This window comes from Crocodylus siamensis, chromosome 3 (assembly GCF_052110815.1).
Source record: "Crocodylus siamensis isolate JL-2025a chromosome 3, ASM5211081v1, whole genome shotgun sequence".
Classification (NCBI taxonomy): domain Eukaryota; kingdom Metazoa; phylum Chordata; order Crocodylia; family Crocodylidae; genus Crocodylus; species Crocodylus siamensis.
In genome coordinates this window covers 221378760-221401172 of record NC_143397.1, presented here as the reverse complement: position 1 = coordinate 221401172, position 22413 = coordinate 221378760, and the positions used below count along the sequence as shown (strand labels likewise).

The following is a 22413-nucleotide window of genomic DNA, read 5'->3' as shown; positions in this document are numbered from 1 at the left end:
CTCAGATGACATGCTTCCGATGGGGAGAGAAAGGCCATCAATATCAAGACTACCTGCATAAGGACTGTGGATACACTCATGCCTCTGTCACAGGAGGCAGGAGAGCCCAGACCTAAGGGATATATGTGGTCCCGGTCAAAATAGAAGTCCATGAGGTAGGGATGCAAAAGGTTATAACGATTAATCGTTTAACAAATAAGTGCGATAATAAGCAGTTAGCTTACTAGTTATCCTTTAGCTTGGGGCTAACGCAATGTGACAGGGAAAGGGGGGAGAAGCCGCACAGTGCCCTAGCAGAAGTCAGAAGGCAACAGGGCAGGCAGGAGGGTGGAAAGGCAAGGGGACTAGTACTCATAACCTAAGAGCAAAACAGCCAGCAGCCTAATCCAGGGATCCGGGTTTTCCACTTCCCACAGAAAAACAGAGAAAACCACAGATTCCCTGTTTTTATCAAAGAAATCCACAAATTCTCTGCTTTTGCAGAGAGCTCTTGCAGGCCGGCAGAGTTCCAGCCTGCAAGACCTGATTGCAGAAAGGGTAAGAAACCCTCAGCCCTGCCCAGAGGGGGAGGGAAAGGGGGAAAGGAGGGGACTGAGCTTCTGAGTCAGTCAAGGCTGGACTCAGGCTCACCCTTCATCCATCGCCCCTGGAGCCTGGAGGTAAGTGGGACCTGAGGGTTGCGGGGTAGGACTGGGGAAGGTGGCTGAGGGAGCAGGAGGAGCCATCGGCCCCAGATGGCACACCACAGCTCCTCCCTGCCCCCCCCACCTCATCCCACTCCCAGAAGCAGCCGGCCAGCCTAAGGGGGGTATGCATACATAGGCCGCCACTGCCACCATGGCCTACACTCCCTTCCTGTAGCTGGTGACAGCTTTGCGGACAAGTGGCGCAAGGCAGTGGTGGCTGCCGCGTGAGGGCTGCATGTGTGCCGCCCAGCCGGCTGGCCTGAGGTGGGGTACGCACACATAGGCTGCCACTGCCACCACGGCCTTCCTGCAGTTGGTCACACAGCTTTGCAGACAAGTGGCGCAGGGCAGTGGTAGCTGCCACATGAGGGCTGCATGTGTGCTGCCCAGCCGGCTGGTCGGGGAGGTGCTCACAAGAGGCAGCTGCCACTGCACTGCTGCTCTGCGGCCAGCTGCACAGCTCTATGGCCATGGCTACATAGCAGCAGCAAGGGATGACGACTGTTGGGGGCAGGGGGGGAGGAGGTTTGCACACAGTGGCCGCCACCGCTGCCACTTACCTATGGAGCCGTGCCCACAGCAGCAGCTGCTGCGTAGAAAAATTCCCCATGCCACCATTGCCACCATGGAGCCATGCCTGCGGAGCTGTGCAGGCAGCCATGGGGCAGCCACAGCAGTGTGGTAGCAGCCGCGGCCATCATGTGCAAGCCCCCCCCATCTGCAGGCACAGCTCCTTAGACAAGCAGCAGAGGTGGCCTGGGATGCTGATGGGGGCTGCCGCGTGCTGCCCGGCCAGCCAGTGGGGGGGAGGGAAGAAGGGTTTGCACATGGCAGTCACCACAACCTCACACCACCGCTGACGCTTGTCTGCAGAGCAGGACCCGCGGACGGGGGGTGGAGGGGCCTGGCATGCAGCTGTCACCACTCCACACTGCCACAGAGCCATGCAGCCAGTGGCAGGGCATAAGCGGCAGGGCAGTGGCAGCTGCCTCATGCAAGCTCTCAACTAGGCAGCATGTATGCAGCCCACACACGGCAGCCACAATCACTGCCATGCCCCACACCGTTTGCCCACAAAGCTGTTCAGCTGGCCGCAGAATGGCAGCGCAAGGTGCCGCAACAGAGCTGCGGTGGCAGCCTTCATATGCGAACCCCCTCCCCATCAGGTGCCCCTGCCCTCACCCCCCAGCCCTGCTCCTGGGCGTGGGCACAGGTGCCCTCTTCTTGATCTGCCCCCCAACACCTTCCCTTTCCCCTGCCCTGCCCCACTCCTTCCCTCCCCACACACTTACCTGCTGGGGTGGGTGTCAGCGTCTGTGTGTGCATCTGTATCTGCATGCTTGTGCCTCCATGTGTGGATCGGGGGGGCTGTTGTGGGGTAGTGAGGGGCATCAGGAGGGCTGAGGAGGTTGTGGGGGGGAGTGAGGACAACCAGCAGTGCTCGGGGGGTTTGTGGGGGGCCTTTAATTTTTATCATGGATTTTGATTTTTTTAATCAGAGAATTTTCAATTTTTAAATCAGAGAAAACCAGGATCCCTACTAATAACTCATCAATTAAGCAATTAGCTGCTGGTTCACAGAAGCTCCCTCCCTCCCAGCAAAGGGCTTCACATAGGCAATGTTGTCTGGCTGCCCTTGCCTCCTCCTAGTCAAAGGGCCCCTGGAGCTGGGACTGGCTCCCAGAAGCAGCTGCATGGAAGCTGCTAGATTATCAGTTAATTGTTTAACCAATATAATTAGAGAAAGCTGCACAAATATTTTTAACGATATTTACAGTCCTAGTGGTAGGGCACATTGATTCAGGCTAGGGACAGAATTTTGCACAACTGATTTTTGAATCAGGCTGACATACCAGTAGGGAAATATGCATGTCATAAACGCTCATGGGGACACCCGAATGTCCACCTGCGGGACAAGAAGATCATGTGAGGGTTGTGATGGCCAGCCATTTCATCTATCCCATGGTGGTGGGGTGAGACTGGGGCTCTGGACAAGCTGATATGGCTACCGCGAAAAGCGAACAGAAGCCAGACTTACCTCAATCCCACCGAACCACAGCTAGGGGAGATGCTTCCATTTTTGGACCCTGAGCTCTTTGGGCCTCAACCTAAGTCATACCAAGACCAGTAGCAGGTCAGACAGGAGGCCGTCTCCAGTCAGCAGAAATGCTCAGGAAAAGGAATCAGGGTTCGAAGTCTGGACCCCCCTCCAGAGGATGCAGTGTCAGGAACTTCTAGATCAGATGGGCTGGTCAAAAGAGTTAACTGAACACTAAAGGGGATGTTGTGAAAATTTGTTTCAGAGGAACCTCAACAACAACCTACTTGTTGTTTGGTACTCAGGAGATCCCACAGTTCTCCAATGGGGTTTTCACCCTTTGAATTACTATATGGGAGGCAGCCTTGGGATGTGCTAGACCTCTTACAGGAATCCTGGTAGGCCCAAGGAACAGCAACACAGGAAATAGTCCAGAACAACTTGAAGTTACAAGAAAGATTAGACCTAGTAGAGACCTTCACAAAGGAAAATCTGAAGGGTGCCAAGCACACACAAGAGCAGCAATAAAGTAAGAATGCCAGGCTCCAGGTGCATCAGACAGGAGACTTAGTCTTACTGTTACTCCCCTCCTCCAAGAATAAGTTACTGGTGAAGTGGCAAGGCCCTTCTGAGATCCTGAGGAGGCCAAGTAAATTATGAAATCTACCTAGTGGGGAAATGGCAGGGTACAGAGATATATCGTGTCAACCTGCTAAAGCCCCAGAGGGCCCGAGAGGCCTGCACAGTCTCTACGTTGATCCCCCTCCTTAATCTAATAGCTGGCTTCCTGGTAGGAGACGTGTGACACCAACACATTGGAATGAAATAAGAACTGTACCCAAGAAATTTAATAAGGTGTTTACTAGGGGTGCACTGATAGAGATTTTGGGGGCCAATACCAATAGCCGGTATTTAAGGAGGCATTTCAACCGATACCAGTCTGATACAGCTGCCATCAGCAGGTAAGTCCATTGGAAGGAGAGGGGAGAGGGAAAGGGCATAGGGGAGTGCAGATCAACACCCCCTGTAGTTGGGGAGGGGGCCAGCCAGGGTGGCAGGGGGTACAGGACAGAGGTATGGCTCATGGGGTGGAGGAGGCTCCCACTGATGCTTACACCCCGGGGGGGGCACCCCCAGATCTGCACAGTGTGGGGCAGGCTGCAACTGCAGGGTGGAAGTGGAGCCAGCACTGTGTGGGGCTTCTCAATGGTGGCTGGACTCAGAGCAGGCTCCGGCAGCTCAGGGACGAGGCTGCAGTCACCCCAAATTTTGATGCCACCCACTCAGCTGAGTAGCAGGGGGACAGGAAGAAGATAGACAAGTACTGTACCTGCTTCTTTCACCGACATAAGGAAGGGTACTTGGTGCCCAACTGCTTGTCTAAAATCATTCCTAATGGGAGTGATTGGTCCAATAAAAATATCACTTAAAAAAACTTTTCCTTTTTGTAACCAAGGCAGGAATCCTACAAACATTTAATTTACAATGCCGTTTCAATTCATAGCCAAAGCATATTCTGTGCACTAACAGAGATAATGCTCCTGAGGAAACAATATTAGCTAACTGTTTAATGAAAGATTATAGCATAATCCCAGAAATAAGGTTGCCCTATTCTGGTCCTTTTGTGTGTAGGCATTTCCTAATTTCTGAGTGCCTGACTTCGCAACTTTTACATTTAAAAGAAAAGAAAAAAAGAATACTTCTCTAAAATTCAAATGATAAAAAAAAGTTTCAGCCTGCAGAATTAAAATGATCCCATAAGGGTCATCACCAGAGGTAGGACCTTTTGCAGACCTCTCCACTTTAGCTAATGAAGTAACCGGTAGCAGAAACAGCTTCTATGTGAATTTTCACTAAAGGGTGAAAATGCAGACATGACTACAACACCACTCTAACACTACCATATTTCACTGGTACATTTTATAGCTATTTGCTAGACAACAAAGACATGATGAGGCCAAGGACTCAATTTCAATCCCAAATTCATCAGTCTGCTATAATAATAACAAACTTTTCCATCCCATCACTCCCCATCCCATTCTCTTCTGACTGTTACCCCCAGACCTTTCATCTGCTCTGCTCATATAGGAAGGCCAAGGTGGAGATGGAACTGGGACTAGCAACCCGGATCAAGGACAACAAGAAGTCCTTTTTTAAATACATAGGGGGTAAAAAGAAGGTTCTGGGTAACATGGTGCCTCTGCAGGACACGCTAGGAAGTCTGGTGGTCGCACCAGATGTCAAAGCTAACTTATTTAACAACTTCTTTGCCTCCATTTTTCTGAGCAGGGACTAGGTCATCCCCCCCATCATGATCCCTGACAGTCCCAGGGGAAGCACAGCCAGGCCCAGACTCAGAGTGGGGCTAGTCAGGAACCTCCTGGTGGGACTGGACACGTCCAAATCAGCAGGTCCTGGCGATCTCCACCCCAGAGTGCTAAGGGAATTAGCAGAGGTCATTGCAGGATCCCTGGCACAGCTTTACAAGCACTCATGGTGCTCTGGCAAGGTGCCAGAGGACTGGAAGAGGGCCAATGTGGTTCCCATTTTCAAAAAAGGGACAAGGGAAAACCCAGGAAGCTATCCGCCTATTAGTGTTACCTCGGCCCTGGGGAAGCTGTTTGAGAAAATTATCCAGGAGCACATCTGCGAAGGGCAAGCAGGGGAGTATATGCTTAGGGGCAACCAATATGGGTTCATCAGAGGCAGGTCCTGTCAGACCAACTTGGTGGCCTTCTATGATCAGGTCACTAAATCCTTGGATGCAGGCGTCCCGGTGGACGTAGTCTTCTGGACTTTAGAAAAGTCTCTCACCCCATTCTCATTAAAAAACTAGGCGACTGTGGTGTCAATCCCTACGTGGTCAGATGGGTTGCCAACTGGCTGGAGGGCCGCACCCAGAGAGTGGTAGCGGACGGGTCATTTTCGATCTGGAGGGATACGTGCAGTGGGGTCCCCCAGGGCTCGGTCCTCAGGCCTGCACTGTTCAACATCTTCATTAGCGACTTGGATGAGGGGGTGAAAAGCACCTTGTTCAAATTCACAGATGACACTAAGATGTCGGGGGAGGTGGGCACGCTAGAGGGGAGGTACAAGCTGCAATCAGATCTGGACAGGTTACAGGGGTGGGCAGATGAGAATAGGATGGGTTTCAACACTGACAAGTGCAAGGTGCTGCTCCTGAGGAGGAAGAACCAGCAGCATACCTACAGGCTGGGGAACTCCCCTCTCGCCAGCACAGAAGCAGAAAAGGATCTTGGAGTCGTTATTGATTCAAAGATAAACATGGGCCACCAATGCAGTCAGAAAGGCTAACTGTACCTTGTCATGCATCCACAGTTGCATTACAAGCGGAGCCAAGGAGGTGATCCTCCCTCTCTATTCAACCTTGGTCAGGCCCTAGTTGGAGTACTGCGTCCAGTTCTGGGTGTTGCACTTCAGGAGGAATGTGGACAACATTGAGAGCATCCAAAGGAGGGCCATTCACATGATCGGGGGTAGCAGGGCAGGTCCTACGAGGATAGGCTACAGGACCTGAACCTGTTCAGCCTCCACAAGAGGAGGCAGAGGGGATCTGGTGGATGTCTATAAACTGGCCGAGGGAGACCTGCAGGCAATGGGAGAGTCCCTGTTGCCCTGGGAGTAACAAGGAACAACGGCCATAAGCTGACAGAAAGCAGATTCAGGCTGGATATCAGGAAGCACTGCTTCACAGTCAGGGCGGCTAGGATCTGGAACCAACTTCCAAGGGAAGTGGTCCTCACTCCTACCCTTTAAGAGGAGGGTAGATAGACATCTTGCCAGGGTCATCTGACCCCAGCATTCTTTCCTGCCATGGCAGGGGGTTGGACCTGATGATCTGCTCAGGTCCCTTCCGACCCCACCAACTAAGAAACTATGTTCTTATTACTATCCAGCCACTGCTTTAGCCATTCCATCCCAATCTGTGCTCCTGCCATGTCCCCTAGTTGTCTGCATCCCCTCTCCTGTCTTACACTTGTCCCTCAGTCCCAGCCACCGCTCTTAACCTCCTTCCCCTTTAGGCTCTTTATCACCCTTCCTCATCCCTCTCTGCATCCTCATCAGGCACAAAGATGCTATGACAATGAAATACACTCACCGCAGGTGGAAACTCCAGACAAGATAGCTACCAAATTCCAACAAACCTTAGGAACCATATGAGAGCTGCAAATTTTCAAAAAATCTTTTAATTTGGTCAAATTTGACTGACTTACAATAAAGACAACAACAGACTCTTCTCTGACAAGACTCCCACACACATGCACACACTACATTCCAAGTTCATACTCCAAAATATGGAGGGGCTAGAGTTTCTCAAAGAGAAGGTTTAAGAATGGTTTAAAGAAGAACAGAATTTTTTTCCACATTTTTTCATTCACTCATGGAAACAGATGAATCATTCTAACTGAAACTTTCCCAAAAAAATTCAGCCTTAGACAGAGACCCAGCATAGGAAAGTTTAAAATGAATGGCCTAACTCTGACTTTGGCAAAGTTCTTTAAACCACTAAAAAACAGGTCTTATATTGTAGCAGGTAGTTGCTACATTCACCATTTATGATAAATGAAACCAAATGTTTTATTTGTTATGGTTTTCAAAAAGCTGATGTAAATGGGCATAAGAACGAGAAACACTGTGTTTTCTTATTAAAAAAAAAAAAACCAGTATCCAGGCAAGGTTTTCCCACAGGAAGATAGTAAGCTACCAGCAAAGTGAGTTACAAAAGTAAGCTAATCTACTCATCTCGCAGATATTTAATTCCTATGCCAATCATCAGTACTGCAATGTTTATTTAGATCTTGATTTGCCCTTACATGTGGGAATTCTGGGTTTACTTTAAAAGACATTCTAAAATAGCTTTTTTCCATTATTTACCATATGATTTAACACAAATTCCCATTTTTATCTAAAGCTTCCTTCAAGACGCAGAAAGCCCTTTGAATAAAAGCAAGCATTTTTTTTAATGAAGAAGTGGAGCTGAAGTCAAAATTAAGCTATAGAAGTCATGGACTTTATGCAGAAGTGACTGAGTTAGATTCTTTGGCCTTTATTACTCAGGACATTAGATCAGATGGTCTTCCTAGACCTCAAATCTGATTCTTTAAAATGTGTGACACAGGGAAGATAAGCACTATTCCATGTTAAAAATCAAACTCTTCTGCCTCCCATACAACTCTGTTCTGCAAATTATATAACACAGTGATGTCATGCAATATTTGTACAATTATGCTGATCATCTTATTTTTGCAATTCTAGATTATACTAAGCTAATTTTTAAAGACATCAGAATTTTTCATAGTTTTCTACCTAGTGGTTTCTCCACAAGACAGAGTTAAGATGAATGCCTTAACTGTTCATTTCCATACTTAAACATGAAAACAAACTGAATGCTGAATTGCCTTGGTTTCTAACTTGCCTTCTGAATAATAACAATACTCCTGTACTATTTCTGTCTTAACATTCCACTAAGTATTCAATATTAATTATTTTAATGCCACTTTGAAATGGAAATTTCTTGTTTTCAACAAAAATGTAGTTCCCAAGGGTGGTGGTAGCTTAGAGCATTTGTACACATAGTTGTGCCCAGCACTGCAACACATGCAGTTGTATAAGCAGCAAAATGCATGTCAACGCTGAGAAAATGGCAGCAGCTTGCTTTTGAAATAAAATGCATTGAAGGTGCTTTAGTTCAAAAGTACACTGCCACCATTTTCCGTCACTTATACAAATGCATACGGTGCAGTGTGGTGCGCATCAGCTCGCGTGCAGAACAGACTTGATTAATTGAGTCTGCTCTGACCCACTGGATTTCTGGCAAATTGCGGGACAAAAAGGTATGTGTATAAATGCCCTTAGAGACTAACCAGTTCAGAGGCATAAGCTTTTGTAGGTGACAACCTATTCAGTCAGATGATAGCGCAACACTAAGCTACAAACGCAATAAGAATGCTTTTTCAATACCGCTAACAATTTAAAGATAAAGAGTAAAAACTCTAGATTGTCTTTTTACTTTAGAAGCAGACTTGCCACAGCATGCTAGTTACCTAAATTGGGTTTAGAGCTGCTTTGCAAAGTATCATAAAGCTGTCAAAACATATAGGTGAATCTAGCCCTTACTTTCCAAGTGACCTCTTGGTTTATTCTGCTAAAATACAGCCTAGCCCAGGGGTAGGCCACGTTTTTTGGCCAGAGTGCCAAAAACCCCACAATACCTACCTTGGAGTGCGGGCATGCCAGAAAAATAAAATGAGGGCAGGGGGTACATGGCAGGATGCCCTGCTTGTGCCCCTTGCCTCCCACGCAAAGCCCCAGCTGCAAACATCTGCTGCCTCCCAGCCCCGACCCCGGGTTCCAGAGAGGCAGCAAATACCAGTGATGCTCCCCACTGTGCTGCCTCACCGCTGCTTCTCTAGAGCAGCGTTGGAACCGGAACGACAGGGCACAGCAGGGAGCGTAGAACGCTGCCTGCTCTGAGCTCCCTGCTGCCCTAGCCACACTTCCCCTCCAGGCAGGGGCAGCAGCAAGGGGAACAAGCTGCCCACGCTGCTCCCATGCACACAGGAGAAGTGTGACCCAGGCAGTGCAGAGCTTGCAGCAGCAGGCAGCTTCCCTATGCAGCCCCTCTGTGCGCTGCCGCTCAGGGTTGCACATGCTACGCTCCAGGGGAAGGCAGCAGGGCTGGGAGCGAAGCAAGTGCGACCTGGAGCAGCAGTGCACAGAGGGCCATACAGGGAAGCTGCCTACTGCTACAAGCTCCACGCTGCCTGGGTCACACTCCCCCTGTGTGCAGGGAGCAGCATGGGCAGCACACAGGGTTGTGCCCCTTGCTGCTGTCCCTTCCTGTAGGGGAAGTGTGGCCAGGGCAGCAGGGAGCTTGGAGCGGCAGGCAGCTTTCTGCACCCCATGCCATGCCCTACCAGCCGAGTTCCAACACTGTTCCGCAGAAGCGGCGGCGAGGGCAGCACAGTGGGGAGCAAGGCTGGTATGTGCTGCCTCCCCAGAGCCTGGGGCCAGGTCCAGGGCGGAGAGGTAGCAGATATTTGCAGCTGGCCCAGGTTCTGGGTAGCTGCTGATAGCCACAGAGCCCGGGCTGCTTGTAGCAGAGCTTCTATCCTCCCAGCCAGCTGGTGGGAGCAGCCCAGGCTCCATGACTATCAGCAGCTACCCAAAGCTGAGGCCGGCTGCAGCCAGGAGGCTACAACTAGCTGCTGCTCTCCTGCCCCAGCCCCAAGTGTCTCCCGGCCCCGGGCTCTGCGAAGGCAGCAGGTGCTACCACTGTACCTGTTGGGGCCAGGGCCGAGGAGGCAGCAGTTGTTTGTAGCCTCCTGGCTGCAGCTGGCCTGGCTCTGGGTAGCTGCTGATGGCCAGAGAGCCCAGGCTACTCCCAGCAGGGCTTGCAGCCTCCCAGTTGCCTGCTGGGAGCAGCCCAGGCTCCTGGCTGGCAGCAACATCCCAGAGCTGGGCCAGCTGCAGCCAGGAGGCTGCAGACAGCTGCTGCCTCTCTGCCCCCAATACGTGCCGAGGAAAATGGCTTCACATGCCATGCTCAGCACACGTGCCAGGGGTTACCAACCCCTGGCCTAGCCTAACACAAAACCTGAGAGGAAACCACCACAGATTCCCAGCATCTTTGTCTCTTTAATACGTCTTCCTGCATTTCTGAAAACACTCTCAGGGCAGTGCTGCCTTGTGACAATGAAAACAGAGTAACAGCACAACAGGAAGCCTTGGAAGCACTGCAGCCATAGAATCTTTAACAAGCAGTGACAATTACACCAATTGTTTTATCAAAGGCTCTGCTCCTCCTCACTTGAGTTTGTACAGGGACTAACAAAATGGGGTCATAGTCAATGATTAAGGCTCTAAAATACTATTGCAAAATATAAATACTGCCCAAAAGAATTTGGTGTGTGTCCTGTCTCCCTCATTCCTGATTCATTACAAGCAACAAAAATATAACATGTAAGTTAGCTGTAAAACAAAGTTATGAGTGGTTGAATTACCTCCAACACTACAATGGACTGACCTGTTTAAGAGATGCCAGAATTGTTGAAATTATTCTTGCTATAATCTGTATTAGAATATTTAAATATGAAGTATGTTAATTTGAACATAATTTCTATACTTGCAGCCTCAAACAGTTTTTAAAAGATAGAAAGTTTGAGAGGGTCTTTTAAAAGTCCATTATTACAATCATTCAGGATAAGGAAAACACTGGTATCCAAAATTTCTTAAATGACTGCATCCAATTTAATCTTACCTCCACTTAATTAAAGATTTCTTAAAAATTCTCAGAAAAATTCACACTGTGCTCAAAGAATAAGTGCTACACTTTTGATTTAAATACAAACTGGAACTCAACCTTAGCTACAAAGCTACAAGGGTTACCAGAAAAAGGGGGGAAAATCCACACAGATTTTTTATACAACCTGTCCTGTTGCTAAATTTAATTTGTAAACAATATAATTGTCATATTCATTCGATTTTAAGCAAGGTTCCACCCCCCCACATGGGGCAACAGCCTTGTCTTAGTATCAGACTGCTCTACCAGGGAGCTGTGAGGAGAGGCTGTCCAGAAAGCCCAGATCAGCTGGGGACAGCAGCAGTGATACACAGGTTTCTCCTTCCGGTGTCTGTTCCACATGCTTGTTTCCCCTCCCTGCCTCTCCCCCACTCAACCATTTGCCACACTGGCACTGGAAAGACAACCCTGTATGCCACTGCTCTGCTGTCCCTGGCCTCCCCACAGCTGACTCCCAGCTGATTCAGGCACGTGGGGAGCTCCATATCTGCTCCTGCCCCATACTGCAAGTAGCTGTGTTATCAGCCCTACCTGGTAAGGAACAGCATCAGTAACATGCAAGTTCCTCCTTCCAGCCTATGACAAATCAAGGAGAAGTAATGGTCTCAAATTGCAACAAGGGAAGTTTAGGCTGGATATTAGGAAAAACTCTCTCAAGGACAGTAGTAAAGCACTGGAACAGGCTACCCAGAAAAGCTGTGGAATCTCCATTCTTGGAGGTTTTTAAGACCCAGCTAAACACAGCCCTGGCTGGAATGATCTAATTGGCGATGGCCCTGCCTGGAGCAGGGAGTTGGACTAGGTGATCTCCTGAGATCCCTTCCAACACTAATTTTCTATGATTGGTTGCCTCTGACACATACCAGAGGCAACATTTGTTTCTATAAGAACTGAAGTGTTAGAAGATTCTCAGCTGATTTACAAACATTGATAGAGGTAACAACATGGCTACTATTTTATCTTCCTGCTTACTATGATGATTCTATTTTACTAATGGAAAACTGACAGGAAGATATTAGGGCCCCAAATACTGCAAGCACTTATACATGGGGGTAGCTCTACATGCATAAACAGCTGCACTGAACTTAGTGAGATATTATATGCAGAATGAGAGCCTACAAAACTTGCTTCATTGAAAAAAGCAAGTTTATGGCAAAGCTACTAACTGAATGCAAATCTCTTAAGCTGCACTAACAACAGATTATCCTGTTTTCCCTGGATTCAAATAATTTCATTCTCATCCCTTCATTTTGGAAAGCTTGGCTACCTCATCTACATGGCCTAAGTCAGGACTACATAACTTCCAAGTGACCAGGGACGACAGACTCCCTGGCCACATGCTGCACCACACAAGAACCCCTCCATGTCTCACCACACACCTACCTCCTGCCTTGTCCAGGAAGCTTGTGCCCTGTCCCCACCCTGCTACACGGTGCTGGCACCATGCTGACATGCCACACAGGGGCTGTGCATTTCCTGGAGCTGTCTGGCTGTGGGTTCCCTCAGCCCTGCAGAGGATGTGACCCTGCCCTGTCCTCAGGGGTGGAGGCAAGAAGCTGGAGGGAGAGGGAACCTTGGAACTCTAGCTGCAGCAGCAGCTGAAGCAGTGGAGGGAAAACAGCACCCAGACCAAGAGCCCGGGAACCACACGTTAACTCAAGGGCCAGATGCAACCCTGGCCTAAGTAGTAATGTCACAGAAGATGTCACCAGATGGCACTATTTAAGGCAGCCTTACATTTATTTTTCTTAATATACATGTACTGTATGACCTTTGAGCTCTAGAAAATAACAAGAGGTTTTGCTCTCTCCTTTAACCTAACTAGAAATCATGGGTGGTGCAAACTTCCTTCCAATGAACCTGGCATTGAAGTGCGAGCTGAGATTCTTGAAAAAGATCATCTGCAATGCCATTAGCTGGAAACAAATATTTGGTTAAATTATTAGCCATAAAGTGTCGAGGCAAATTTTGAAACCCAAATCCCAAATACCTAGTCTGGGCTGGCAACATGGATTGACCAGGCATACAGCACCTTAACTACCATGTAAAAAAGTTTTTTCAGGAAACAGAGACAACCAGAAAACTGATCAAACTGAAATGTGCTAACATAAGATGAACTGCAAACAGGTCTTAGAAAACTACAAAACTCCCATGACCAAAAACTCCAGAGCACATAGACTATCCTAAATATCAGCTGCTTGGAGGAAGAATCAAGCCAACCAGAAAACCTGGGTAAGAGTAGAAATCAATATACTCCACCCATTTTATATTCCTGAAGAAGTTCAGAAGCAGAAGAAACAAAGGTTCTGATTACAAAACCCCATGCCCTTTGAAGGATAAATTTCCTGGGAAGCTTTCTTAACTCAATTTATCATATTAGAAATTAATGCCTTGCAATATGAATGAGAGGCATTTTAGGAGATCGCTATTTCTAGCAATTAAATTTAAGTCAGTCAGCGCTGAGGTTTATCCCCAAAGAGAGAGCCTGGGGTGGTTGAAGTGCACAACTGGTTGTTCAACAGCAGCCACCCGTGTGCTGCTCAGGATTAAGCTAAGGCAATGGTCACCAACCAGCAGCTCTCGATCCACTGGTAGATCTCTGAGCCTCTTGGAGTCAATCCAAGGCTGGGGTGGGAGTCTTGAGTGCCTATGTGCATGCACAGGTGTGCCCCAGCCCAGCAGGTCACTCCGTGGGGGACAGAAGGGGCAGGGGCCAGATCAAGGCCCCTGCAGTGAGGGACAGTGCTGCAGAGGCGGGAGCAAGAGAAAGCTGGGTGGGGCCCCTGCTAGGTGGAACTCACCTGCTGGGTAGGTGCACCTGCAGATAATTTTTTTCCCTCTGCCTCCATCTGCCCCCCCTCCTCTCCCTCCCCACAGACTTACCTGCTGGGCAGGGGAGAGGTAGGAAGGGGAGGTGGGGCAGCAGCAGTGCACAGTAGATCTTGGGTTGCTTTTAAATGCCAAAGTTGATCTCCTAAGGTAGAAGACCACTGAGCTAAGAGACCCCACCTCACCTGAGAGAAGACTGGTGTTTTGGCCTAAACAGATACCAGCAGGAGTATTTAGGATAAATTAGCAATGGACCAGCTAACTGATGGGTGTGGACTAACATCACCAAGACAACAATGACACTTGGGAATAGAAACAAAAATAAAAATACCAACTGGGGAAGCAGCTCGGGCACTTGCCTGTACCCTGAGGTGAAAGCAATGGGTGTGTGATGAAAGATGTCTTGCTTCTTGCATACGGTTGGGCTGAGAAAGGATCCTCTGTTCACCGAACACGGGCAGATGCAGAACTTACCATGCAGACAGACATTGCCCAGAGGAAACCAAAACCTCAGAGAGGCTCAGATGGGAAAAAAAAACAAGGTGCCAAAACACAGAAGGCAGCGCAGGTGCCCAGCCGTCAGCAACACAAACGCTGCCACTGCAACAAGCCGCGCAGGGCAACGAGGGCACCACGTACCTGCTCCAGGACGTCCAGCTTCAGCTCCAGCTTGCTCAGGACCACGTCTCCTCCCCATAGCGACAGCTGCAGGTCCGAGGGCTTCAGGTTCTTAATGTAGCGATTCACGTAACTCATTAAGATGGGGGTCACGTAGGACTCCAGCATCCTGGCGGAGCCGCGGCCGTGGCCAAGCGCTGGGGGAGGAAAGCGAGAGCTGGTCAGCGCCGGCCCTCGCGGCACAGGCCGGAGGGAACCACAAGCGGCGGCTTGGGGCCCGGCTGTTCCCAACCAGGCAGTTGGCAGGGGACCGACCCGGCCCGTCATATGCCGCCGTCGCCCGCCCCACAGGTCCGCCCCTCACCGTGGCCGGTGGCAGCGGCTGGAGCCGCGCGGCGGCAGCTCAGCCGGGGAGGCGGTTCCGGGTTCTGCGGCTGGTGCCTCCCCGTAACGGGTCCCCCTCGCGCCCGCTCGCAGCCGCTGCCCGGCCGGAAGGGTTGGGCGGTGACACCGCGAAGCGGAAGCACTGGCCGAGGGCGGGGGCGGGACCGGCGGAGGCCCTTGCTGGGGGCGGGGCGCGGGCTACAGGGTTGCGGGGGAGTTCCTGCGCGGTTCGGTCCGCACCGTCTCCGCCTCTGCGCTCCGCTTCTGCGTGGGCCGGCGCCGGTTCCTTGGTTGTCTCAGCTCCTGGCCTGATCCCTTCCCATGTTTGGGGATGAAACTAAAGCAGCTTGCGAGGGGCCGAGCAGGAGGTTTCCCCGCTGACTGGGGGCTGCGCGGGACTGAGGGTTGCCCCGGCGTCTCCAGGAAGTACAGCGAAATCTCCAGGAGACTGCTGAGAGTCACCCGGGAGATCAGCGATAGGGCATTCATTGAAATAAATATTCAGTGTTGAACCTGATTTGTACCGTTGTCCAGTGGGTTTTTTAAATGTCATATTCATGTGCATTTGCCTTCCTGATGTAAAGTCATTCGTGGCGTTAGACGTGACGTCATGAAGCCTCCCGGAATAGATTCACAAGAGTTGGCAACCCCGGTGGAACGGCAGCATCTGCGCAGCAAGCCCAGCCTTTGGGGTCAACCAGCTGAGCGGAGCGAGGCCCTGGACTCAGCCTCAAGCCTTTCTTGCTTCAGGCTGTGAGGGAGGCCTGTGTAGCCCAGTCTGCTGTGCCGCAGTCAGTGCTGAAAGGGAGCGTGAACTGGGCCTGGCCTGGGTTTTTTTCCACTGTTCCTCTCTCACTTGCACCCTCTAACATTTCAGGTCTGATTCAGAAGCCGTACCCTTAACTCCCAGGCTCAATAGCTTCTGATGTCCCTTTCCACCGAGTATTTGTCCAATCCCTTTTTGTATCTGGCTGAACTGTCAGCCTCATCCTGTTTCCGTCAGCCAATCAGATTGTGAACAAAGCATTATGGACAGACAGACAGACTTAGGCTTTTATAGTATTAGAATGTGTGTGTGTATATTTATATATGTATGTACTAGCCAATTGCCCATCAAAAATGACAGGAGGGGTGGGCAGGGACAGAACCTACATCCCTTCCCCCCTGCCTCGGGCTGGTGCTAGGGCTGGGGCTGGCCATTCCCCCTCTCCCCGCCATCCTGCTTTGGGCCAGGGCCAGGGCTGTCCCCCAGCGCCCCCATCTCCTCACCACTTTGGACGGAGGCCCATGACCGCAGCAGTGTCAAGCGGTGACCGCCTCTCCTTCCTGCTCCCCTCCCTACCCTGTTCTGAATCAGATTTGGCTGAATTGATTCAGGACAGTGATTCACTGTCCCCGCAAATCGTCCAAATCTGAAGCAAATACCAGCCTCTTCACACAGGCCTAATGTGTGTGTGTGTGTGTATGTGTATATATACATACATACACACACACACACACACACACACATATATATATAGTATGTATTTTCAGAACGGTTATGGGCATGAGATTTCATTCAGATACCACAACAAATGACAGATGCAGTAAAAGAACCTACAGAGAACAGTGCTGGAGTTTAAAAAGAATGTAATTTTATTCTTTTAAGAATATAATTTCTGAGAAAATTTTGGAAGCTATGTAGGCACATCTAGTTTTCAGGGGTGAAATACACATAGGAATTGGCAAAGTTTTAGGTAAAGTAGAAACAACAGAATCCCTTCAGTAGCAAGGTTTTAGGAAATATAAAGGTATTTGGCACATTTTCACACTTTTCATATTTTATATATCCTTTGGGTATATGAGACATCTTTCATTTTTGCAGTTAATGGGATGAATACACAAAAGGCCCAACAGAATCAAACAAAAAGATACTATTTCTGTTTCTAGTGCATGAAACACGATTATGACAAATGGTATCAACATATGTTTGTAAAGAAACATAATTTATTGCAGGCCATAGGCATGAATAAATTTATGATATATACCATACATTTCACATCAGTTTTGCCTGACTGCACTATACAAAAAAATAAGTAGTGAAAATGGCAACTTCTAAAATAACTTTCTCCCTCTGCTTGGTTCCACTTTTGAGGCATTAAAAGGGGAAAAGTATGATATAGTAAATAAGCATTATTCACAAGTGTTAATTTTTTTTTATAAGTTAAATCAACAAATGAGAATTTTTTGGTTTTAAAAATCATGTATGTTATTAAAAGGTAACTGCATAATGTCCTCATTCTATCCTCATTTGATTTTTATTGAATGGATGGGTGAAAAAAAGCAGTTATTTTTTGTTTGGAGACTGCTAAAAGTCTAATGACCTATGTTATGTATAGAGCTAATTTGTTTTCTCATTTAAGTCCTATGTCTAACTGATCCTGCAGATGGAATCAAAAAAACTTTGGCAGAAACTTCAATGAAAGACATTGCCTTAAGGTTTCATTTTACTCTAAAATAATGTATGAGAATGTGCACATTACATGACTGTTGTGAGATAACCATACAGCATTTATGCAACTCAGATATAACAAACTGATAAGACTATAGGGACTCCATAACTGAGAAAAGCTTAACTTAAATTAGTACTGAATGGCCCTCTTTTAATCTGATTGCCTGAGACAATGTCACTTGAAAGAAATACTTCTTGTTTCTACAGTGGCCTTATGTGTACCTGTAGCTTCACAAACAATACATGCTCCCTGTTTGGAAGATGTTAGTCTAATCCAGAGACAGACAAAGTCTGGTCCTAAAGCCAGATCAAGCCCATGACAGGCTCCATTTCCCAGCAGTCCCTGTCTGCTGGGAAACCAATCAATCCAACCAATCTCCATGGACACCCCAGGACCAGCAGGGCCATGAAAGCCTGGAGCCAGGGTCTCCATGGAGACTGGCCCGCACAGTGCTGGCAGGGGAACTGCTCCAGGGGAGTGGGGAACTACTTCAGGGCCAGGGCTGGGGCCAGGGCTGGGATTGTACAGTGGTGACAGCATGGGCTGGAGCCAAGGCAAAGCTGCAATCCACTGCCTGTATACCTTGGGCAGGGGCATGCAGGTAGCAGAGCGCGGCTTTGCCCAGGTTCCAGCCATTACTGTCACCACCACAAAATCCCAGCCCTGGAACAACTCCCTATCCAGCCACGTGCCCTGCCAGCACTACTTGGGCCAGTATCCATGGAGGCTGTGGCCCCATGCTGTCGTGACCCCACCATTCCTGGGGTCTTCATGGAAAACAGCTAGAGTGATGTAGGCAGGGGCTGCTGGGAAATGGAGTCCGGCTGCCAGCTGGATCCACCATTTTGCCCACCCCTGGTAATCAGGCCATGTAAAGACAAAGGATTCACTGGAAGAGATATATAATTAAGAATTATGTAATATGGATGAATTAGGTTCAGATGTTATCACTGTATCATCCAAGCACCCTAGTTGGGATTGGGGACCCATTGCACTGTTGTTGTTTGTCCTTCAAATTTGAAGATGACCAAAGGGGGAAGAGCCCCACAGAAGACTTGCCATAAGAGTTACTCTGGGCGCTACAGCACGGGTGGACAAAACACGGCTTGCGGGCCAGATCTGGCCTGCGAGGCCATTCTATCCAGCCCGTGGGGCTCATAAAAAATTTAGAAATGACAGGAACCAAGGGCAGTAAGACCCAGGGGAAGCCCAGTGGGCTCCCACTACAGCAGGGCCCACCTGGTCCCGCCCACCCAGCAGAAAGCCCCAGCAGGGGCTTCTGGTCTGGAACCACGTGGCTGCCCCACACCGGAACCTCAGGTAGGGGGTGGGGGGGACCCCAGGCAGGGAAGGAGCCTGGGGAAAAGCTGAGCACAGGGGGAGATAAATGGCCCCTCGCCTGCCCCATGGCCACCACCCCATGCTGCAGCCGCTCGCATCCCGCATGGGGCTGCCTGTGCCTGCTCTGGATAGCCCCACATGGGCTGTGAGTGGCTGCAGCAGAGAGTACCAGCCATGGGTCAGGCGAGGGGGCACTTTTCCCCACCCTCAGCACCAGCTTCTTCCCTGCCGGTGAGGAGGGGGTCAGGGCTTTGCGCTGCACCCTGCCTGGACTGCAGGGCTGGGGAGCACTGGGAGTGAGTGAGCGAGGAGCCAACAGGAGCATGGGGCCCGCACCAGTGGGGCCCGCACCAGTGGGGCCCAGAGCAGGGTGGCGGGAGCGCAGGGTCCCAGCTGGCAGGGGCTCTGTCAAGGGGCGGGGCTACCCATGCAGCCCTCAACAGCCTGCCAAAACTGGATAAGTGGTCCTCTGCCCAAAATAACTGCCCACCCCTGCCTACAGGAACCACTGATCACCACCTCCAGAGGTAAAATACCAGTGTAACCAGCAAGTTGTGGTGGGTAAATAGACCTAAGTGCAATGTGGCTCAAGAGGCAGGGCACACCCATCAACTGGTACAGTGGTCATGAGCCTATCACAATGCTGTTTCACCACCTTGTGTCTGTTTAGTTTTTGTTGACATTTTATTTTTTTTAAATGGTTCTGATCTAGACCTACATAGCCCGTTTTTTCATTTAACCTCTTGACCAGTAACTGGTACCAGTTCTTTATATAGTATTCAAACAAATGAAATGTCATGTCACTTCTGTATCTGGCCACAGTGCACAGGAAAAACTTCTAAAAATGCTTAGGTGTTGATTAACAGGGAAATAGTTAGCTATGCTGATATTAAAGTGAACATTCTCATCCATCAGTCCAAAAATGAAGAACTGCAAGACTATATCTTCAGTAACATTGGTGACACTTAGGGGGTGCATGCAGGTGCACGTGCACCCCCTGAGATTGGCCATGCACCCCCTAGAAATGCCAGCCACAAAACCGGAAGTACTGGCAGAAGTGCACTTCCAATTTCACCACTGGTGACTTCGGGTTCAGTGATCAGCCGCAGGGGGGCACCCCCCCAGTCAGTGATTGGCCCTCCCCGGTCAGTGATCTGGTGCCCCCCCAGGATCAGGCAGCACCAGTCGCCCGTGCTCAGTACTATCCGGAAATAACTTTGCTAAATTTTGATGGTAATTAATCTCCAGCCCCCTTGCACCTCCTGCACTGATTTAACAGTAAATCAAGTCCTAATACTTTGCAATCCATCATGCTAAAATTCCCAAAATCGTTTTGGAAATACTAATTCTGTTTCCCTCCTCTCTCTCTGTTTATCCTATTTAAGAGCTAACTGACTTATTCTAAAATGAATCTGATTCCTCTCCCATATGCTAAATCTGGATTGCCAAATTAGGCACACTGTCTCATGCAGCATTTTATAGTCCCTGGACCACACTGGCTGAAGGACAGGCATTTAAAACTGGGGTGGGCAATTATTTTGGGCAGAGGGCCACTTACTGAGTTTTGGCAAGCCATCATGGGGTGCATGACAGGCAGCCCAGGGCAGATAAATATTAATTTTCTAAATTTTTTAAAGGCCTCACAGGCCAGATAGAATGGCCTGGTGGTCTGCATCCAGTCCCCAGGCTGCATTTTGCCCACCCCTGATTTAAAAGGTTAATGGCATTACTACCATATTCATTCAAATATAAGATGGGGTTCCCTTTCCCTCCCCTCTCAATCAGCATGGGAAAAAAGTGGCTCATCTTATAATTGCATATGAAGTGGAGGGGGAGCTTGTCTCTGACTCTGGCCCTGAGCCCAGCCCATAGCAGCCTCCTGCCTTGCCCTCTTTTCCCCTTTGCAGATTACTTAGATTCTGTGTTTGAAAAATTATAACAAAATTATACATTTTCCATATCTGGAATCTATTTATTGGGGTTGTCATCTTATATTCAAGTAAATACAGTCAATTGTCTCTCAATCCAACATCCTTGCTTATCATTCTAAAATCCAGTCCGTTTTATCAGTCTAATCTATTTTACCAATAACACTAGACATTTGTACCAAAAAAGTCAATGAGAGGCTGCTAATCATTGCCCTATTTCTATCAGTTGCAGCGACATGAAGCCTCTATCAGACTGACTGTGCTCTTAAATTTCATTTCACGGTTGGCAAAAATGTATGTGAAATTAAACTCCCTACACTTCAGCTATGTGCTATGACATTTGGAATCCAGGTATCACTCAACTTGGCTGATCTTTCTTTCCAGCTCCCCTCCATTGCTGTCCCATGTGTGCCATTCCTATAAGGAAAATAAACAGGTATATTATGAAGCTATGTAATTCCATTAAGGGGCTATAGTGGCTCGATAACCATTGGAGTGAAACTTGACAGCTTTATGTGTTTGCTAATGTCCCAAAATGGAGCTATAGCCCAGTATTGTATATGCTTCTGATTTACTGAAGTTAGACAAAGACCTGTTGAAAATCCAGACATTTTGACTGAACAGAGGTGATCCATAATGATTGTAGACATCAAGGGCCAAATTCGTTTCCATTTGTTAGGCATATAAACTGGACTTAAGTGCTTAACTGTGATGCTATTGCACCCTGCTGTAGTTCCTGATGTGTGGGTGAATATGTCCCCTTCCTCCTCCCCTTCCTGTTTTCTGACTCAGTTTTAAGGGTAGGAGGTTTATTATAAAAGCAGGTGCATTTTCAGATTTTCAAGCTTTTTAAAATGGTGGAACAGAATCACAGTTAGGTTCCTAAATCCATTTAGGTGCCTTCTTGGTGGAATAGAATCTGGCCCAGGGGCTTAATCCTGTCCCACTAAAATCAACAGAAATTTTGGCATTGGCATTAATAATTACAGGCACAGTCAGCAAATGCATTTTTATTGCTATGGATGATACTCTGGAGGGTAAGGCTAGGATTCTGAATGACATCAATAAACTGGAGAAGTGTTCCAAAAAATCAGTCAAAGTTCAGTAAGGACAAGTGCAAAGTCCTGCAGTTGGGTGAATAATTGCATGTACAAATACAGACTGGGGAATGACTAGCTAGGCTGCAGTAGTTCAGAAAATGACCTGAGGATTACAGTGGAACATAACCTGAATATTAGCCAGCAGGGTGTCTTGCTGCAAAAAGTGCCAACTGCATACTGGACTGTATTAACAGGAGTGTCACTTGCAAATTAAGACTGGTGATCCTTCCACTCTATTCAGCTTTGATGAGGTCTCACCTAAAGTATTAAAAGTACAATATTCAGTTTGCAGTCCCACAATTTGAGAAAGATGTTAAAAAATTAGCAAGAGTCAAGTGGAGAGCAACAAAAGCTATTAGTGATCTAGGATTTATATGGAAAAGATGAAAGATCTGGAGAAGTGAAGACCTGAGGGTGGGAAAGTGGGGATTTGATGACTAGCACCAAAACTTAGCAAAACTATTTCCAGGTATTACTGAGGATAAAGCCTTGTAGTTCTTCACCTTTGGACTGATGGATGAGAATGTTTACCTGATATCATCACTGCTAATTACTTACATCCCCTCCACAAGCCATCTATCATTTACTTTTAGACAGACACCTGCCACCTACAGTACTGCTCAGTTCCTATTTCTGGACCTTCATCTTCCTTTAGGTTTCTTTCTGATAAGATA

The 22413-nt window shown here is 48.5% G+C and overlaps 1 protein-coding gene and 1 long non-coding RNA gene across 6 annotated transcripts in view; both read right to left on the bottom strand.

The window, feature by feature from the left end:
* The window catches only part of VPS13B (vacuolar protein sorting 13 homolog B), an 883845-nt gene extending 868857 nt beyond the window's left edge, over window positions 1-14988 (bottom strand). For 3 of the 4 annotated variants that reach the window (XM_090040419.1, XM_090040417.1, XM_090040418.1), the window contains exon 1: window positions 14516-14921. In XM_090040419.1, the coding sequence (XP_089896545.1) occupies window positions 14516-14821 (306 nt within the window). In that variant the 5' untranslated portion in view covers window positions 14822-14921. Of the gene's footprint in view, window positions 1-14515 lie in introns of all 4 variants that reach the window. The other variant, XM_090040420.1, reaches the window with a different exon arrangement.
* A 2993-nt stretch (window positions 14989-17981) lies between these two features.
* Window positions 17982-22413, bottom strand: part of LOC149869498 (uncharacterized) — a 103782-nt gene continuing 99350 nt past the window's right edge. For both annotated transcript variants that reach the window (XR_016441483.1, XR_016441484.1), the window contains one exon: window positions 17982-21997. This is a non-coding gene — a long non-coding RNA (uncharacterized LOC149869498). The remainder of the gene's footprint in view (window positions 21998-22413) is intronic.